General features: G+C 47.5%; 2 protein-coding genes across 2 annotated transcripts; both read right to left on the bottom strand.

Moving 5' to 3' along the window:
- Positions 1 to 40: 40 nt before the first annotated feature.
- Positions 41 to 2,413, bottom strand: CI109_101915 (uncharacterized protein; the record flags this gene model as incomplete). The annotated part of the gene is made up of 3 exons (XM_032006560.1): positions 41 to 699; positions 756 to 1,224; positions 1,637 to 2,413. 3 exons carry the CDS (start codon positions 2,411 to 2,413, stop codon positions 41 to 43), a joined length of 1,905 nt encoding a protein of 634 aa, XP_031859229.1.
- Positions 2,414 to 17,293: 14,880 nt separating this feature from the next.
- CI109_101914 (uncharacterized protein) lies at positions 17,294 to 20,016 on the bottom strand (the record flags this gene model as incomplete). Its single annotated transcript, XM_032007905.1, has 6 exons — positions 17,294 to 17,393; positions 17,450 to 18,194; positions 18,247 to 18,326; positions 18,380 to 18,459; positions 18,516 to 19,322; positions 19,942 to 20,016. The coding sequence occupies 6 exons, from the start codon at positions 20,014 to 20,016 to the stop codon at positions 17,294 to 17,296; spliced, it is 1,887 nt and encodes a 628-aa protein (XP_031857843.1).
- Between the last annotated feature and the right edge of the window lie 1,540 nt (positions 20,017 to 21,556).

Raw genomic sequence — 21,556 nt, 5'->3', positions numbered from 1 at the left:
TGTCCATATGCTCGATGACCATGCCAATCTAACCTCCCAATCACAGTGCGTGCGTCTGCTCGACTTCCAACTTGGCCATCCCGTTTACAAGACCATCATCTGCCAATCTCGGTACTGGCTTTCTCCTCCCCTTATGACCCAGACTCGGACTCTGCATCGGTGATTTACCGCTCTCCACGCCATGGTCGAATAGAACAGTAGTCGCACTGGTACTTTGTGCTCTGGTCCGACTTCCCTGGGAACCCACGTCCTCAGGAAGACCCATACCCAACCCGGCGGAGATAGGCGGGAAGTAGCCCCCTACTGGAGTATGAGGTTGGTAGCTCGACGTAGGGGTTTGCGGTCCCAGACTAGAGTCTCGGGAATGATTGGCGGTCGAATTGCTCTCCAAAGAGATAGAGGCTGGGATAAAGTAGTCGTGTGCATGAGGATGTTGACTATCCTTTTGACCCTTGATGTTGGTGGAGAACCGTTTGACATTGCTCAACGCTTTGCTGAATCGCGTAGTAGGGGAGAGTGGCGTCGCGGGAGGCGCAGTGGAGTCGGAATGTGATGACGACGAGGAGTGGATCGAGGAGCCGGATGGAGAGATAGGTTGAGGTTGCGGTTTTGTAGGATGGAGCGTGAAGGTCGGAGGTGTGTAGACGTGGGTGGGGAAATGGGACGGTCTTGGACCAGAAGCTCCGGGGAAAGTCATAGCTACAAGCACGAAAGGCGTAAGCATTTGTAGAACAAGTTGACGAGGCTGCACTTACGAGTATAGACACCACTGCTGCTTGCCTTCTTTTCCGCACCGTCTCTCACCTTGTGCGGGTCCTTCTCTACCACTTTCCCGCTCTTCTTCTTACCGAAAGTCAAGATGGAATCTCCATTACTGCCTGGCGATCTATTGGGTCCGCTAGGTGACTCAAGAGTGCCCGCGACCGGTGATGACGGCAAAACGGGTGTTCGATATTCCTCCAGTGGAAGTGGAGGGTCAACCGGAAGCTGGAAGATCTCTGACTTCTTGTGACCAACGACTCGAGCAGGCGCTTCGGCGTGACCCAAGGTGGTTGGAGGGGTTGGGAAGAGTGATAATGTGGATGATGAATCTAGTGAGGGGGTGTGTGCCGGTGTAGGGTAAGGCGAGGTGTTGGATTTTGGCTCAGGTACTGTACGAAGTCGTGATCGAGCCGGTATGGGTGGTGGAGCAGCCATTGAGTCCGCGTCGTCGGTAGCGTGAGACTGTTTCGGATGAAGAGTAGAGACAAAGATCAGTGATCGAATTCCAACATTTGCGAAACAAGTGGAGAGGTCAACCGTGATGGTGACGTATTTAAAAAAAGGAAAAGAATCAAGAATAGAGAACGCTTGGGTCGCACCGACAGGGAAACAATGCTTGCAATAACGACAGGAAGAGATACGTGCGCTCCAGGGAGAGAAGCAAATGAGTCGAGAGGTAGACCGACAAGGTGGCGACTAGGTTCTGATGATGAGGGAGGAAAGTGCAGAGGGAGGTAATCTTCAAATAGTTGAAAGGATGGAGCCAGCGGGGCATGAAGTGATGGGACCCACGCACGGATCACCGTACAAAGTGATGACAGGCACAAACAAACAAACAAATGTCAAAGGACAGAATGATAGCGGCCACACTCACCTTCCCCCACACCTCTGACTTCATCCCTTCCCCCTTCAATCCCAATGCACCGCTCATCGTCTTGCCCAATTCTAGCAAACTCTGACAAGTCAATCTCGCTTTTGTGACGAGGTTTGCTCGTTTTTGATGTGCCGGATGATGCTTTTCTTCCGCTTCGTCGTCGTCCTCGTCTTCACTATCGTAGCTGTGATTGTAGTATGATGAAGAGGATCGAGATTCGTCCGTCCAGATAGGATCGTCTGCAAAGGAGATGCTTCTAGGTCGGCGTATGTCCACTGTCGAACTGTTGTATGCTTTAGAAGAGTACGCTCGACAATCGAGGTCGAATGTCGACAAGGAATAAGAGGTGGAATGAGAGTGAGGATGACGATCGTATGGATGTTGTTGTAATTGTTGATTTGTGTAGTACGGGAAGGACTGATGATTATGATGCTGTGTTACCCGTACAACTTCTTGTTGCGGATGATTGTTGAAGATGTGATCGGGTAGAGTGGTGAACAAGGTTCTATTTGGTTTCTTAGCGCTGGTGTTGTTAATTCCCCTTTGTGGTGATGATTGAACCGTGGCTTGATCTAATCCCGAGCCTCGTCTACTATTTCCTCTTCTCCCGCTACTACGATTCGCGGGTATAGCGATTGTCGGTAGATAAAGCGATGACTCTCTCTCTTGTATAGCTGGTGCGGTTGCATAGATGCTCTTGTGACCTTTCGGTCTCTTCTGCGAGGACGAAGAAGAAGCAGAACCAGGTCTGTCGTCACGTTTCTTCCAGAATGGCATCTTTGAACTTTACGATAATCAAGGGTGCGCGGTGCGGTACGGCGTCCGGCTCGTTTGACTTTTTTAAGGGGTGATAGATCGGAGGAACGGAATGTGGTGGTCAGGTTGATCACACCGTGGCGTTGAGATGTTTGATCGTCTCTATTGCTATATGCTGGTGAGTGACAGGTGATTGACAAAGTGATAGATGTGAGACAGTTTGCAGCATTCCATTCGTAACACATCTATCTGTCTTGAATCTATATATGTTCTTCTCCCCAACTCGACAAAATACTAGTCTCCCCGTCGTAACGCGAGGTGTAAGGTATGCCCCACGCACTCATTCACCGCGCGCTCTCTTCTCACGATTATCACTCTACTCCTCATCCCTGGCAACGTAGTGGGAATCGAATCGAGACCAGGTATTCGCAATGCATCAACGTCTCACGTCTGGCACTGTAGCTTGCGATTGGTGTCCAACTTTTTCTTTTTTTCGTCTCCAACGAGAAAATGATTTTTTAGGGGTGATCACTGACCCTGGACCCTTTCCATTGACTTCGTACTAATCTTTGATAACCTTTTCAAAACCGCTCCTCTGTGCGTTCACACGAAATACATTATTGATGCTTCTATCAGTCACGTTGTAACTGCGGTACGACTCAACTTTACCGCAAAATGGGGTCGTTGTATATGCCGTTTGAATAGGGAAGATTACCATACCTACTTGCTCTCTATACCACATATAGAAGCTGGTTCAATTGATGATTTGCACCTAGATCGGAGCATTCTAACCACATACCCCTGAAAACCGAAAGTCTGGGGTCGATAGGCACTCTCAATGAACATTTTGGATAAGTAACGCTCGCGGGTCTGGTACCATGATTTCTTGATCGTCGATCGAACATGTTACCTATTCGCTCGCTCGCTCGCTCGCTCCAGCACAGAGATCTTGTTCCTGTACATTATTACATTTTCCCTCCTCATGTGTGAGCAACTGCTCCTTCTTCATCGTGTCGTAACTAGCAATAAGCATGGCCATGGCGTCCAGGCATCCCTATATGCTTCCACTGTGTCCGGTCGGTCGGGCTAAATGCAATTCGGACCCGTCCCATCCGAACTTGGGACGTATCTACGTGCTCCACAAATCAGAGAAAAAGCGACTCCCGTCCGCTCATAATCCTTGTTCGGCAGACTTTTTAGGGTGATCATCGAAAACATTTAATTGACATGTGGACCAGGTGGCGACAACGTGAGCGCGAACTGGTACACTTCGTGACAATGTGAGCGCGCTATCTGCGTAGAATGGCACAGTGTGACAACCTAAATTTGAGACACACAGTGCTTTCTCACGACGGTCACGACGGGAGGGTAGCGCGAAAACACATGTTGCATGGTTGCAGGATCCAGTGTTGGTCTGGAATGGAGCGTGTACAACACGCTTAGGTAACCTCCTGACGACGCGATGTGCGATGTCTTGCATTGTAAAGCGGTCGAGAACGCGCTGATGACAGATTACGCCCGCAACTGTCGTCGCATCAAGATTCTATCCTCTACTTGACCGGACGAAAACCCATACTATTCCAAACCTACTAATCTACAATATCTATCACCTTGCAGTGATTGCTGACAAGCTACCTAAGCAGCGGTCGCCGCACTCCGCTTAGTATCACTGTAATGCGACATCGCGGCAGGGAACCGTTCCGCCAACCTCCTCGTATGAGATTTCATGCTCGGCCACTCCCACTTTGTCATCTTGTCCACCATATCCAAATCCACCGGTTTCACACCTTGCCGTCCGAACCTATGCTGACTCCTTAGCATGTCTTTCACTTGATAATTCTGCTCAGGTGTCAACTCTGACAAAGCACCGCTCTTGACCGTTGAATATGCTAGATCAAAGTCCTCCTTTGTATACTGTCCGTATTCCGGTCTTTTCCAACCTTCCGTCTCACTTGGTGGTGGTTTGGTCGACTTTTGAGACTTGCTCTGACTCGAGTATGGCATTGACCACTCAGGAGGACGCCTTGATACTGCCGTATTCATATTAGCAATGAGTCCAACAAACCATATTTGAATCACCCACCAGGCTTCCTGCTTTTCTTTTCCTGGTCAGATGCAGTAGTTGTACAAGCAATTGAACCCCAATCTTTCTTCTGCCACGCTTGAAGATTAGTTTGTGACCGAGTCATATATTCATCGATCACTTTGGTCCTTGCAGTTTCCTCTTTTGCATCCTTCACTTTTGCTTTCAACTTAGTTTCCTGTTTGCTGATCTGGCTAGCCACCTCACTATCCAGTGTGATCTCATATTCACCAGTTCTCCCTCTGTCAATGTCTTTGATCCCTTTGACAATATCTTTGTTGTCAGGAGAGAAAGTTGACTGTAGGTAGGCGGAATATGTGGAGCTGGGATGAAACGCTTCAATGAAATGACCATAATTGCCCCTGCACAGCTTGAATTTTGTTGTGGTCCCTGTCAGGCTATTGGAAGAGCGGGAGAAAGAAGAGGGAGGAGTATCAGTTGTTGGTCCAGCTGATATTGAACCCCATTCTTTCTTTTGCCAAGCTTCTCGGTTGGTAGATGTTTTGGTAATATATTCATTCACCACTTCCTCCTTTGCCTTAGCTGTCTTTGCATCTTTAACTTTCCCTTTCAGCCTGGTCTCCTGATTGGTAAGCTGGCTTGCCAGTCTGCTGTCCAGTGTAATCTCATACTCCTGAACCTTTCCGCCTTCAATGTCAGCAATCCCCTTGGCAATGTCTTTATTGTCAGGAGAGAATGTTGACTGCAAGTAGGTGGAGTACTTGGACCTGGGATGGAATGCTTCAAGGAAATGACCATAGTTGCCTTCATGTAGCTTGAACTTGCCAGTGGTACTGATTGGGCTTTTGGAAGAACTGGTCAAGGAGGTAGATGGAGAAGATGAGGTGGTAGAAGATTGTGAGGGTGAGGAGTGGGAAGTGGCATCAGAGCTTTTATTTGACATCTTGGGCCTGATGAGATAACAGATTGACCTGTCAGTGAGATGAGTCAGAAAGTGGAGTTGTGATACTATGGAGCCGGGTGATTGGACTTTCTGGCAGGATGGTGGCAAAGAAGAGGGAAAGAGAGTTGGTGCCACACTCTTCCTCGCATATGTGACAGTGTCCCGCCCAGATTACACCTGTCATATCATTTGGCTGATCCTTTGTATTTTCTTCACCTGAAAGGATGTCACTGTGCTGTGAGTTTCACTGTATGTAGCACCCTGGTAAACAAAGCTCAACAGAACAGGAATGGGCTGCACAAACATGCCTGAGAATGAAGCGCCTTTATAATGTTCCTTGTCATCATTAGTTGGATTGGTGTAAGAAAATCGATAGAGCTGATTTGTTCAAAACATAACTGACACTTCTTGTCTCATAGCGCCCCTCAGTTGAGTTTACTGAACATTTACAGAGACCCATGTGACAGTTCCAGAGAGTGTTATGACATATGCAAAACTTTCATTCCATCACAGGCAGCGCCAAGCTTCCTCTCACAGCCATTCAGATCTATTGACAATCTACCTCATTCTCCAGCAGAGATCAAGCAGCTGCTGCAACTAGTCCACTACTCATTCCACTATCTACAGCACTGATATCATTCCTTGTCACTCCCAACTCTTGTGAACACCAGCTGCTCAAAACTCTCTTTGCCCTCTCCTTTTCCTCATCGGTCATTGCCCTTCCACCACCCTTTCTGACATACTGCAAGACTTCTTCGACATCACTCTTTGGCAATGTTGAGGATTGTGTGGGTTGGGTGTGCTGCTGTGCAGTTGATTGTGGAGCTGTTGTTGATGATGCTGATGTTGGCTGGGTCTTCTGCCTGGCTCGGGCACCACTGCTGGATGAGGCATGACTCTTCCAATCCTGGTAGCATTTGGAGGTTCCAGTCACTTTCTCTTTGATCCACTGCGACAAGGCCTCCTTGTCATACTGTTTGGCCTTCAGTTCTTCGCATCCCTCCTTTCTTTCTTGCTGCAACAAGAGACCCAATCCGGCTGGAACCTTTACATCAAACTGTCCCATTTTCTCCACAATTTCATCAAATCCATCAAGTGTAGTCTTGTCTACAGGAATGTAATGCTCTTTGAGGTAAGAAGAGTACTTTGAGTTTTCTGCAAAGGACGAGAGGAAGGTAGAAAAGTTGGTGAGATCAAGGGTACATTTGATGATCTGGTCCTCTGGGAAAGACGCCTGAGTAACAAGCAAATGAGGTCAGTTGCAAGTGAGTGGGTCAATGTAAAGGATTGGTGCTTACCTCTTTAGCAAGTGAATCCCAGTCTTTCCTCTTCCAAGCTTCAAGGTGCATTCTGGCCGTTGCATCATCACGTGCTTTCCTGAGCGCCCTGTCAGGGGCGTCACACCGACCAGCCAATGACCAAGATTCGACCCAAAACAGTATTGTAGATGTGAAGTTCGCGTGTGTCATGGACTTAAGGGTATAACATATATACAGCTAAGTCGAGACTGATCGGGTGACTACTAAGATTGTGGCTACGGTGACTAAGTTCATGTACTACGGTGAAGACTAAAATCGAGAATCGCTGGGGATTCGTTCTCTTGTCTACGGTTGTTCCTTCATCTATATCCCTTTGCGATTCTCGCTTGTTCTCGGTTATGTTCATGTTCCCGGTTGCCAATTGCTGAAAGGCCATATTCTGGACTCACATGTATTGGTAAAGATCTAAGATTCGCGGTACGACGATGTGATAGTTCTAAGTTCGTATAAACGCGTCGAGGTTCTATGAATTACGACGAGTTTCGTGGCATGTTCGCGATTATCGGTATACGGTCGTGACAGTCGCCCCCTCCTTGATGCGAAGCGTCCTCGCGAGCTATAAGCCCTTATGCTATCCATATGTGGGGTGCGGTGATAAAGCGCCACATAGATAGCCGCGTGGTGAATATAAGTTGAACATTAAATCGAGTTTATCCCAACTTGACGCATTGATCACCGTTATCAATGTCAACTTCATTTCTCTTCTTCTTCTCTACCTTCTTTTCATCATATAAGCCGTTAATCGCAACAATCGTGTCGTATCGTTGCGATGGCGCGCTCTACTAGGAGCAAGGGTGAGTTTGGTGTGTTGAATAAGCTTGTGTCGATCGATTGAGCCTAAGTTCGTCCGATTTTGGCTGACGTTACGCAGATTACACCGAATCCTCTCTCTCTCCTCTTTCTCCCGAAGGTTCGCCCGTGGTTGCCGAGAAAACACCCAAGACGTTGAAGAACAAGTCAGCCAATAAGAAGAAAGTCACCTCTATCGAATCTGACATTGGTTCGATCCTTCCATCGATAGTTAACGCGGGTGGCACTCGAACTTTGCGAACTTCGTCTAAACCAGACGAAGTTCGTCAAACTTCGTCGGATTCTAGTGAAGTTGCCGCTCCTTCTTTCAAACCAGTCAAGCAACCCCCAAAGGCTTCCTCATCGACGGCACCCCGTGCCACTCGCTCGTCTAATCGATCGAAGAAACTCCCGAATGTCGATTTGTCTGCCGAGACTCAGGATGGAAGTAAATTAGCGGCCACGGACTCTGAAGTTCGCGAAGTTGAGTCTGGTAAGTTACGAAGTTCGTTGAGCTTGATGAAGTTAACGCATCTTTCCACAGATAAGGGCCCGGTGACGCCCTCCCCTCCTCCACCGGCTAGCAAGAGCGACAAGGGTGAAGGTCGACCGTTGTCAAAGGCGGGAACTGAGGATTTGAAGGATGATGAGAAGGGGAAGGAAAAGGAAGACATGAAGCCTGACGTCGAGGGGAAAGGAAAGTACCCCGAGCGAATGGAGGCCGCTCTTCGTGTAAGTCGAAAATATGTTGACTAAGTTATTGTGAAGTTCGCTGACGTTCATTAGGCGGCATATCCGGATGCGTACGAGTGCGAGCGCACAGTCGCCTGTGGGCGATGTGTGTGAGTTTCGCTCCATTGTTACGAACTTCGGCCATGTTCACTGATATTCGTCTTATGTTCATAGCGATGACGATTTACCATGCCTTGTTTCACGCAAGGCCTCGACAAGAAAGAAAAAGTGTTTGTCCTGTACACATGGGCAATGTACCTTTTCAGCCCACCTTCCCGATGAAGTGATCGTTGGCGCCAAATTGAAACTTTCGAAGAACGACCAGTCAAGACGCGGTATTCAGCCCAGCAGCGCGAATATCGGTGCTTCTTCAGTTATCATCGCCTCTGTAACTACCCTTGCGAGCGTAGTTGCCGGTTCGGCTTCCGCTGTGACCTTCGAAGATGGTTACGCCGCCTTACAAGACCTCGTGGAGGAACTACAGGTCACGAATAAATGTTTGGCCTCGTGCAAACGTCGATTCGATCGTGACGAACTTCGTCGTCTGTCGCGAACTTCGGTCTCGGTCTCGCCTTCAAAGTTTTCATCATACGTGGACAGTCCGACCAGGCGTGGAGTCGATAAACCTAAGCGAGCCAAGAAGGACGAATCGAGTAGCGATGAAGAATCGCCCTCTCCACCGCCAGAAACCAACAAACGTCGTCGAATTTGATGAACTTCGTCGAATTGGCGTGAACTTCATCGAACTGATGTGAGTTTAGCAAAGGCCAGCCGATCTTATTCGGTCGTGGGAGAGGTTTGCGTATGTCCGGGCGTTGTATTCGTCCCACCTTCATTATTCCGTTCCCTCTTATCTTATTTCATGATCTCTTTCCGCGACACCTTTTCTTTGTATATAACGAACATTTTACGAAATCTTAACGTGGGACATAAGTTTGTAGAAATAAGGACTAGTTGTAGTATAATGACATATGAATTTCATCCATGTTCACGAAGATCACATCAACTTCAGCCTGGTTTGGTGAGGTTCACTAAAATGTGCGAACTAACTGTGGTCATTGCGCTAACTATTTAAGTCTCTCCCTTTGGTTTATTTGGAAAACGAAGATGGAACTCAGCTATACTTTTACTCGCCCCTCTTACATTACTTTCAGTCTCCCAGCTCGTATGTTCATCCGTTCCTTCATATCCTAACCACTCCACCAAATACTCTAACCTTCGTGTCTTCTTGTTGATTCTTGCATCCAAAATACTTGAAACTTCATATATTCCATCTCCATCCTCCACTTCCACTGGACCCGGCAAAAACGACTGTTGTGTCTTGAATGAGGCTTCGTTGTACTTCCTCAAGAGATAGATATTGAAGACGTCGTGGACCTTCATTGACTTGGGCAGATTGAGTCGGTAGTTATGCGTTCCAATGACCTGCTTTACCGTATAAGGGCCACCAAACCTTTGATCTAGCTTCTTCATTGGCCTTTTCGTTTTTAAGTTCTCCAGAGATAGCATAACTTTATCCCCTATATTGAACTTAGGACCATCCTGTCGACGAGCATTGTAGTGTTTGGCATAAACTTCGTTGGCAGATTGAATGAAAAGTTGGCAATCGTGATGTAGATCGCGTAGTTCGCGGATTATTCGGTTAGCCTCTGGAAGTTCAGTCTTTGTCGATCGAATTTCGTCTGTCCAGCGAGGATGGTAACCGAAGTTCGCGAAGAAAGGGGACATGTGAATGGTTGAATGACTCGTATTGTTATACACGAACATTGCTTGTGGAAGGAAATTCGACCAGTCGTCCTGATTATATGACACGTATATTCGCAGATATTGTTCCAAGACTTGATTAACTCGTTCGGTCTGCCCATCCGTCTGAGGATGAAACGAAGTTGACAAACGTAGACGAATTTGCAGTAGATTCGTTACATCCCTCCAAAAGGCGGCAGTGAACTTCGTACCCCGATCAGATACTATCGATTCTGGTACACCATGTTGGCTGATCACATGTGTGACTATCAGGGATGCTAGTCCTTTCGAGGTGAGAGTCGTAACAGTTGGTATGAAGATCGCCCATTTCGTGAGACGTTCGACTATTACAAGTATCGAATCATACCCCTCTGATGAAGGTAGTTGTTCGATAAAATCCATACTAATGTCTCTCCATGGTAGCCTGGGGACCTCTAGCGGTTTCAGCAATCCTGCCGGTAACTGATGCGTTGTTTTCGTTCGTTGGCATGTTGTACACCCTCCCACATACTTCTCAACGTCCTTCTTCATGTTCTCCCATATGTAGTCTCGTTTGACTAACTCTAAGGTCTTGATTATACCTTGATGTCCCGCAAGTAATGAATCATGTCGTGCTCGTAAGATCTTTTCCCGTATGTCGCCAAAATTTGGCAAGTAAACTCTTCCGTCAAAACTTAAGAAACCAAGTTTGGTCCAAGATACACGTTGAAATGATGAATTTCGTGTTTCCCGGCGTAAGTTCGCCAAAGTAGATGGTTCTGTGAAGTGTCCGCGACATTCCGGATGTTGACAATTTTGGCAGATTACTCCCATCATCCCCCTCCATACTTCCCCTATTCTTTCGTCCACCCGTAATCCAGCTCGTACATCCTCATCATTTACAAAGAAATCTCTGTCAGGCAAGGGTCCCGTCCTTTGTAAGGCGCGAAGATAAACCGAAAATGGAGTTGGTTGCCTGACCTTCGTGTCTTCCAGTACGATATTTGGTAGCGCTTGTACGAAGTTATCATCATTGAACATTGTCGTTCCTTTTCCTGGATGATAGTCAGATCGCCGAGATAATGCGTCTGGCATCGAGGCGAACTTTCCTGGCCGGTATACTATCTCGAATCGAAACCCCGCCAATAACTCCACCCATCGCGCTTGTCTTGGACTTAGTTGTCTAGGTTTCATCCAATACGTCAAGTTCAGATGATCGGTTAGGATTTTCGTGTGAACTTGGAGAAGCATGTGTCGACATCGAAGGAAGGCTTGTACAATCGCAAGGAATTCCTTCTCATTCGTTGGATAATTGAGTTGCGCCCCCAAAAATCGCCCAGATTCGATCGCTACGGGATGTTCTTCGTTGGTATCTCGATTAATTTGAGAGATTATAAACCCCCATCCAAAATGTGAAGCGTCGGTTTGTAAGATAGTGTCGTAGGATGGGTTATAATGCGCTATCACTGGTGCATTTGTCATCTTCTGTTTGAGTTCTTCGAAAGCTTGTTGTTGACTATCGCCCCATACGAATTTCACGTCCTTTTTGGTAAGTTCGGTGATTGGCGCTGCAATCTTGGAGAAATTCGGCACAAATCGTCGATAATAGCTGACTAATCCGATGAATGACCTGGATTCCTTAAGGTTCGTAGGTTGTGGGAACTCGTTCACAGCAGCGACCTTAGTAGGGTTCGTTTCTACACCGTTTGCGGAGATGATATAGCCAAGAAAAGCTAACGATCGTTTTCCAAACTCGCATTTTGAAGCCTTCAAGTATAGTGAAGTTCGGCGAATAATGTCCAAAACCTTGATGGTAAGTCGATGAAGTTCGGAGAGCGTGCTAGCGTAGATCAGGATGTCGTCGATATAAATAGTTACTCCTTTTCCTAATATTTCTCGGAATGATTCGTTTAGGAAATGTTGGAACACAGATGGGGCGTTTCGAAGACCATCCCTCACTACCAAGGACTCAAACATCCCATAATGAGTTCTAAACGCAGTGAACTTCTCGTGACCTTCGGCTATTCTGAGTAGTTGATAGGCGCCCGTTAAGTCCAACTTCGTGAAGAAGATTGCGCGTGCTAGATCATTCGTGATTTGTGAGATCAGAGGTAGGGGATACACGTCCGGGATCGTATTTGAATTCAACTTTCGATAGTCTACCACCATCCTTGATTTTCCATCCTTCTTTGGCACAAAAAACATCGGAGAACCAAACGACGAATGACTAGGTTGGATTCTTCCTGCATGAAGTTCGCGTTCCAAGGTTGAAAGTAATGTATCTTTCTCGGATTCAGTTAATTGATAAAGCGGAGCCGAATTTAACCTTGCCTCTGGTATTAGATCGATCCTCATGTCGTATGACCTTCGAGGTGGTAGGGTTTCAGTACCTGAAGTTTGTCTGAAGACGTCGATATATTCATGAAATTCGTTCGGAATTGTTTCCTTCAACTCCTTATCTTCCTTGTCAATTTCTTCCTGATCCTTATCTTCCATAAATTGAGGTTCTAACGTAACTAATTCCTCCATCTCAAACCAGGGATTTTCTTGTTCCTCGTCCAGTCCTCTTTCCACCGCTCTCAAGCGCACTCCAATTGACTCGTTCTTCCTTCTAGACTGACTAACTTCGGGCGATGACCATCGTAATTCAGGACCCAGTTCTATATTATTCGGAAACGTAGCGTAGTTGTTTAACATTGAAGCCGTGATGGTTACGGAACCGATGAACTTCGTGTCGAGTGGAATAAAAACAGTAGCCTTTTTTGCGTCGAGATACGCATGGTTTTCCTTCATCCATTCCCAGCCCAGGACTACATCCGCCTCCTTGAAAGTGGTCACATATAACCGAGTCCTTATTGGTGGTAATTGTTGATGGACACATAGATCTGTCTCCACATATTGTGAAATTTGTCCATCTTCGGCGACCTTCCCATTAAACATTGTTAAGTTTATTGGTTTGGTAAGGTTTTGTAAAGGTATTTTTGAATATAACGCGGCTTCCGTACTGATGAATGCATCGGTCGCCCCGGTATCCCAAAGTACGCTGAGTGAGGTATCGTTTTGGGCTGTAAGTGTGGCGGTGGAGATCGGTTGGTCTTCTTGTAGTTGTATTAATAATCGTTGTCCATTGGTATCAGATTCTCTAGGTATTTCGTGAATTGTATAATGTTTTTCGGTATTTTCGTTCGTATTCTGCATTAACTTCGAGCGGTCTGTGTGAACTTGTTGTGTTTTCGAGAAGCGTATTATTGAACCTCGCCGATCCTCCCCTAACTCGGCGGGTTTCTCCCATTTTCCCCTTGGTTGGTCCCTTCCTGCCTGACTAGGTTTCCTCCCATCAATTTTCTCGCGGCTACTGGACATGCCTGAGCCACATGTCCTCCTCCTCCACAGTATAAGCATAAGCCCAGATCGAATCTTCGTTTGCGTTCTTCCGAATTTAGTGGACCTCGGGCCAAAGACACGAACTTAGGCCCCCCCGCGCTAAGATGAGGTGCCGTATCCCTCACAAATGGGGCATTTGTGATTAAATTCGTGCTTCCAACTCCTTCAACTGTTGATCCTCGTCCTATTCCTACCGTGAACTCCGTTCTTTCTCTCTTCCTCTCAATGAACCTTTCAGTCATTCTTTCATCCAATGGGACTATGTAGTCCATCAATTCCTTTAAGTTCTTTGGCTCCAATCCTGATCTAGAGATTTCGTCCTTCAGATACGATTTCAGGCCGTCAATTGCATGTTGAACTACCGGACCCTCGTCCTTCCAATCTAAGATCGCAAGAATCTGTTGAAATTCGGCTAAATACGCCGATGCCGTTCCTGATTGTCGAAGATCTCTGTACGACTTTCGCGCTGACCCTTTTTCGTCTGGGTCTCCGTATTGAAGTCTTAAATACTCCACGAATTTCGTGTAGTCATGAAACATATCATCCTCTGCATGATGTTCGAGTACGGCGTTGATCGTTCTTTCTGGGGGACCTCTGAGAAATCCGATCATATAATCGATTTTGGTTCGATCGTTCGCGAACCTGCTTGAGTTTAGTCTGAAGTTAAGCTCACAATTCATCAAAAAACCTCTAAGTTTATCCCTTTTTCCGTCAAATTCTGCAGGAGGGTTTGGTCTTACCTCATTGGGCTTTATAGCTACCGTCGACGAAGCTGGGCTGGTTTGATTTTGTTGTAGTGTTACCACTGCTTGTGTGAGGAGCTCCATCATTGACATCATTTGCCTTTGGAACGCATTATGCTCGGGTAGGGTATTGGTATTCTGAGCATCTGATGGGTCCGACATGACTAGGTTCTGTGTCTCGTGTGATATTGGTGAAAGTGGCGAAGGAGTGTCTGAAGAAGGGGGGCTAGGTGGTTGATTTCGCGAAGGTAAATTGTTTCCAAGCGAAAGTTCGTCCTTCGTTCGTGGAATTGAGGTTAAACGAGCGGATCTTCGTGGGATGAAGCGATCTTCTCCCATACACGGAGGTCGAACCAAGGTAGTGAGCGATTCTCGATACTGTCAGGGGCGTCACACCGACCAGCCAATGACCAAGATTCGACCCAAAACAGTATTGTAGATGTGAAGTTCGCGTGTGTCATGGACTTAAGGGTATAACATATATACAGCTAAGTCGAGACTGATCGGGTGACTACTAAGATTGTGGCTACGGTGACTAAGTTCATGTACTACGGTGAAGACTAAAATCGAGAATCGCTGGGGATTCGTTCTCTTGTCTACGGTTGTTCCTTCATCTATATCCCTTTGCGATTCTCGCTTGTTCTCGGTTATGTTCATGTTCCCGGTTGCCAATTGCTGAAAGGCCATATTCTGGACTCACATGTATTGGTAAAGATCTAAGATTCGCGGTACAACGATGTGATAGTTCTAAGTTCGTATAAACGCGTCGAGGTTCTATGAATTACGACGAGTTTCGTGGCATGTTCGCGATTATCGGTATACGGTCGTGACACGCCCCTTCTTCGGCGGACATGACACCAATGTTATGCACATTTGCCGTTTCACTGGAAGAAGCATCTGCAATCTCAGTCGCCAGCTTGCGATCAAGCGGAAATTGGTCTTCATCCCTCTGAAAGAATATATCCTCTACTTTCTTGGCAAACTCTTTGTTGTCAGGTGAATATTTGGACCGCAGGTAAGAAGCCCATTTGGACCCTGGCTGATATTGGCGCAAGAATTGACGGACGGTGTTTCCTCTGAGCCTGTATGGGACAGGGGGAAGTTCTTCAATGCCTGTCCCAAAGCTTGGGATGGCATCAGGCCCAGACCCAGATCCAGATCCAGAGCCAGAGCCAGATGAAGATGAAGAGGCAGGGTGGGATTGGGAAGTGCTATTGGTAGTAGCTGTAGTTGACATGGCAGAGGAGGATCCAGGCAGCTTTTGCTTCAAGCAAGTACAGAGCTACTCAAGTGAATAATGATTGTGGTGTAGTATTCGTCTTTGCAATGAGATATGCTGTGAGGGAATGATTTGTGGGAGTTGACAAGTGATACAGAGAGACACAATTAGTGGGAGTTGCTTTGGTGGCGACTGCTCAGAGTATTCACACAACGAGCCCTTACAAGTTTACACTTGGATCCTTTCAAAGACAAAAAGGAGAAAGGATACATGAGTGTGACATTATGGGGGCTCTAACAACCAAGTGACAGGGTCCCTATCAAGGAAGTGCCTTCTTTGTTGTCCAAAACACTGTGTCCAACTAATATACTTGTCACAACTTGATGGAAGTCACAGGAGACATGCAATGAAAAGAACAGTATTTTATACTTGTTTCGCAATCATTCACTACCAATGCATCATCATGCCAGATTATGTCTAAAGTGGGTTTGAATGCTTTCAGTGTTCACTTGTACAGTGTGCTGTAGAAATGGATGCGGACCATAATATAAATTACAGAAGGTGAAGGAGGATAATTCTCTGGCTACTTTTTGCAGTTTCTGAGTACACATCGAAACATACCTTGTGCCCGCACTGGCACTTAACAAGTAAGGATTCTGTACTATTGACACTCATAAAATGAGACAATACAGAAAGCATGAAGACCCCTCGGCCCAGTCGAAAGGCGGATCCTCCCATTGGAAGCACCAGTTGATCAAGATGAAGAGTGAGTTGTGGCACAATCAACGCACACTGGTTCCAGCCCTATCCTCGCTATCCATCGATCTACTCCGTCTGTGCAGCTCCAATGCGGTCGCGATTTATGCGAGGATGACAAAGTCTGGTCCGTTCGCGGCATGACGATCACATCAGGCAGATTGACGGATCATATCGCCCCATCAACACTTTGTGGCGCCAAACAAACTATTGCAGAACCCTCGGCCGGACTTGGTCTGTCGCCAACGACCTATCACCTGTGTTATTGTGTGATGTTGTGAAGAACCATATCCCCCTGGCTACCTCTTCTTGAGGCCTGCTCTAAGTACAATGTAGACGGCAACGGCATGGTTAGTCAGTATCTCTGATAGCATTATGTGTCTTCCCATTAGTGGCGTTGCTTCTGCCGAAGATTTCACTCGCAAACGTCACGTTCTGCCGATGACGAAGCACAACCGATCATTCATCCTCATCTGTCTCTTTCGCGACAGAGCAATGGACATGCTCATGATAGGATATCACTTGACCATCATCAACCATGACATACACCGCAATATGAAGCGGCACGACCTAAATCGCTTGAATAGAAAAACTATCGGATACCTTGTTGTCAGCACCGCCTTGCTTATTGAGATGAAGTGGCGTAAAGACAGACGGCGCTGATGCGCACTGTATGGTGTTGTCTCTCTACTTCGTGAGCGATACCACGTACAAAACAGTGAATACTCGTCTCAAGCACGAGTAGCATAGCCAACGCATAAGAGCTCACAAACACATTGATTCGGTGATGACTAGCAGACTTACAACAGTGATCCACGGACATTGGTGACAAGTACGAAGAGCACAATGAAGGGGTGGATGTAAGTCGAGGTCACAAGACGGAAACAACTGCCTATTCTGAACAATCGATGTCAGACCATTTCATGCTGCTCATTATGCTCGACGCTCGATAGACGAAACCATCGACTCCCTTCATCTGGATGATCTAAAGACTATATTGTGTATATACTGTATGGATGTATATAATCGAGAGCACCGAAGAAAGCCTACTACCTCACGATCCGGGGTATATAATGGGGAACGTGGTAACCTAGCGATGCTCTGTGGAAACCTCAGACATTGTCCCGCAGACGAGAGACGAACCACGCGCTGAACCAAAAAAGCAGAAATGATAACTTTAAAGCCCGGAATAAGCGTTGTACAACGGTCAATGTAATGGAGAAAAGGCAGAACCGAAAGAAGGAAAGAGACTATTGACTGTATCCTTGAGCGCCGACGTCGATTGGACTGGATGGGTCGAAGTTGTAGGCTACTCCAGGAGGAGCAGGGAAAGGGAAAGAAGGTCGGTGCCTATCAGTCACATAGTTAGCCATGCTGCCACGTATATTCACGACTAGAATACTCACCACCTTTGCCACGTATCAGGTGGTCCGTCTGCACTGCCCTGCTTCTCCATCTTCGTTGCTGTTTCGAGTGGAGGAGCTAGCAAGCCCTCATGTTGCTGGACAGTGTATTGTGATCCGTTGGGAGTGAATGGCATCGCAAAGATCGGTTTACTGTCCGCACCAAGACTGCTTGGCGAGTAGTTCCGGTGACCTTGATACGACCCTGTCGTTGTTGGCGAAGGCTGTTGTCTTCCTGGCGAAGGGATAGCCATGGGCCGACGATAAGGATGGTGATGTACGCCGTTCGAGGGGGAGGTTGGGAATCGAGCATAAGGCGAGGCGCTGCCTTGCGGACTATCGATCAAAGCTGTGCCATCTTGCTTGATACCGACGACACCATCGAAATAGCTACCGGAACCATCTTCCATCGATCCTGCGCTACCTCGACTGGCGCCACCGGCAGCACCCATCGTCGAGTCGAGGACGAGCGGCTCGTCTAGGGCTGGTGCCATGCCATTGTCTCCAATGGACGTTCTCGCCATCTGTTGCTGTTGCGCAGCCATCTCATCAGGCGTCACAATAAGTTGGGATTGATCAGACTGTTGACGCGATGGAAGCGAGTGGAGAGGTGGGGGCGCAGAAGGGTGAGAGAACGAAGATGATCCTGATCCGAAGCCGTTGTGCTGACTTTCCGTTGGGGATACGTTCGTAGGCGGAGTAGGGGGCGACAATGCCGGTGGTTGGGAGTTTATTGGGTACATGGGCGCTGCGAAACGAATCAGCATTTGAAACAACTGGAGGCGACCAACAGAACTTACTGATTGGCGCTGTGGCTCCCTCTTCACCTCGACACCCCTTGACCAGCCAGTGTCTTCTCAAGGCATCCTTACGTGAGAAGCTGCGAGAGGATTGATCAGCCAACGATGGCAGGTTAAGACTGACAGCACTCACGTCTTACCACACTTGTCACAGCCGAATGGCTTCACACTCAAGTGTATACGCTTATGTCTCTTCAAATCGTGATTTCGGTTCTGAAAGGAAACTGTCAGCAACAAATTTGGGTGGCTGAGGCGCGAGAAACACTCACAAAGCTTTGAACACATTCGTCGCATTTGAATGGTCGATCGACCAAGGGCAGCCTGTTGGCAAAGGAGTATCCCAAGCTTGGACCAGTCCTCATATCCATTGCCGAAGCAGGACCAGCCATGGTGTTATGTCTAATCAGACCAGGATGGCCAGGCTGCTGAAGAGATGAAGGGGCAGACATGGAGGGAAGATACCCAGGGTATGACTGAGTGTAAGCTGAAGGGTAAGATAGGGATCGAGGCATGTCTGCAGCACTCGGTTGTGCAGAGTATGGCGTCGTGTAGTAATTTGGGGGATACAAGCCAGAAGCCCGCGGGGAAGACTGTTGTTGGCTCATAGGGGTACCGTATTGCGTCTCGTTGGGCTGACGTTGATAGGCAAAAGGACTGCCGTTAAGTGGACTCGATTGTGATGGGACTGAATTTCCCGGAGGAAGAACAGAGAGACTAGGCGTCCGAGTCAAGTTCGTCTGCTGAGGCGATTGCCTTTCGGTCTCGCCAGAATATGATCGATAGTTCATTGATGCGCTTGCTGGGTAAGGGTAGGTGTTGTGTTGGACGGGTTGAGGTTTGTGCTGATAGTAGGAATACTGTTGTCCGACTGGAGGTTCAGAGTGATGAGCGAGCAGAGGCGGACGCGACGAGCCTGACACGGGAACAGATGAAAGAGGGGGAGGCGCGAAAGCGAAAGGAGATGCGGATGTGGGGGGTGATTGAGCTTGTTGCTGTTGTTGTTGTTGCGGTTGCTGTTGAGGCTGATGATGTTGGTGTTGTTGTTGTTGTTGTTGAGGGTATGATTGTTGTTGGTACTGCGCAAGTTTGTTTGTTGTCAGTTTGATGCGCTTTGACAGGAAGCAAGGCGAATTGTGGCAGTGACAAAGAGGCGACAGAATCAAGAGGATAAGAGTGCTATCTTATAAACATCCACAAATGACCCGCTCCACGCCGAGGGTCCAAGCTACAGCATTCAGTCTCACGCATGTGTTCCCCGCAAAGGCCGGAAAGGTAGAGACAGAGGTTGTGGAAAGGAGGAGGTCAAGGCATTTTGATTGCTTCCAAATGAGTACCCTTGGCAATGAATTCGCCTAAATCAGACCTCGTCCTTCAAAGGCCAATCACACACCCCATTTTCCTTTTCCTTCTTTTCCCTCAACGCTCGACCCCGTTCTGACTTCCATCAGTGCTTTTAACCGTTTGACTAGCTCGCTTTCGTTCTTCATCAAACAGACAAGCAGGTGGTCCGAGCGATCAACTCGATCATCTCAGTCCCTCTGGGCACGACCTCGGTCAAGAAGGAATCCCTTCGGTCTCGCCTGCTCTAGCGCGAAATCTGATGCACACGCCCACACACCCAAACACAGATACAAACAGATGGAGAACCGAACAAGAACATTCGACCGAAAGCGCAGAGACCGGATGCAAACTCACCTCGTCTCTCCTTTCTCTTCCATCTCCTCCTCGGCCATCGTACCCTCCCTGCTGTTGGTAATGCGCGTCGTTCATTACGCTTTCCTGTCTCGATTGGTGGCTAGTTGATCAATAACCAAGACGATGTGAGGGGTCTGTTTGTGTGGCAGATGAATGAGCGTTCGATCACTTTGTCGGTGCCAAATACGTTGATATGAAGACTCACTTAGCTCGGTGTCTGTCAATGTTCAAAGGCCGAACTCCAATGTCCCTGTCTTTTTCTTTTTCGACGTTCTCCTGACACAGATTTCTAAAGGCCTATTCCTCCAACAAGGCAGTGAGTGATGCTCCTAGAGTCTATACACAATAAAGCCGTTCAACGAAGATGTCCGAGGCGTGACCAAGATTGACTAAGAGGTGACGGCGCGGAGGTTGATTGGCGATGTCCCGTCAGTTATCGAGCAACGACTGAGTAGTATGAACGAGCGAGGCGGTGTCGATACTTGCGAAGTGAGTTTCTGAGCTGTTCAATGGCTTTCGGTTGAAACTTGAGACGTCGAACAACTATAGAACTGTGTAGCGACGACTCGATGATTCTTGTGGCTGAAGATGATGATGAACAGGAACGATAGGGATGGACAAGATCACCGAAGGCGTTCGTAACGTGTTGGGGATGCTGGATGCTGAACGTGAGATATGTTCCCTTCCTGAACTTTGTCTATAGGATGTAAACAGTAACGAGGAGCAACGAGAAGGTGCCAACAGCGATAATTGTAATAGCGACGACGAAGACGACGAGCAAAAGGGCAAGAGGTATGTCGTTGACCGGGATATAACGGGGGGGTCAATGGGATGGATTTAGTTTGGTTTGGGTTACGCGAAAGAATAATAATATTATTGATTGATGTTCTCCCAAAGGCACCAGAGCCCTAGTTGCTAGTTGCAAAGGCCTGACTGCCTTTGTATTTTTACTTCTCTGCTGCTTTATTGCTTTATTACAAAAGCAATACGGTAGGAGGGAGCCGCTGACGGCGGGGGGAGCAGGGGGATGAGGGGTGGAAGAGGGGGGTACACACCGTCCGTTTACGTTGTTTCTTTTCTCTCTATTTTGATCGCGGCAGAAGAAGAGAGATCATTATTAGAGAGACAGGTGTTCAAAGGGAATGGCTAGAATCAATGATGGTTTCCCTGGACCCTGTCTTTTCTTTGCATGTATCATCTCGACAACGATAATAGGTTACTAATTATACGAGACCTTCACTCTTCTCTCTCTCTCTCTGTGCTTGCGTGCTCTTTCTCCAACGGAGGGGGTTTGCATACAACAAAATGTGCTTACGGAAGGTTCAAGTTTGCGTTGTATGTAAAAATGACAAAGAAGGATCGGACAGTCTCTCAACACTTCCAGGCACATTCTACCTACTTCCGGCTATCTGACTGTTCGTAGTGCTGGTCTAGTCTCACCCTTTGCTTCTGGGGTTGGCAGTAACAATCGCGTCGTCGTCGGGTTACTGTTAGTACGGCAGATTTCGTTTGTTCAGGCACGAACCGGACTTTTGTCTTACCTACACGATGAGGAAAGGGTTCACATCTGCAGGCAGAGGGAGGGAAAAAGAGGTACCTGACTAATCGAAGCTAA

This window comes from Kwoniella shandongensis, chromosome 3 (assembly GCF_008629635.2).
Source record: "Kwoniella shandongensis chromosome 3, complete sequence".
In the NCBI taxonomy this organism is placed as follows: Eukaryota; Fungi; Basidiomycota; class Tremellomycetes; order Tremellales; family Cryptococcaceae; genus Kwoniella; species Kwoniella shandongensis.
This window is presented reverse-complemented; position numbering and strand designations above follow the sequence as displayed.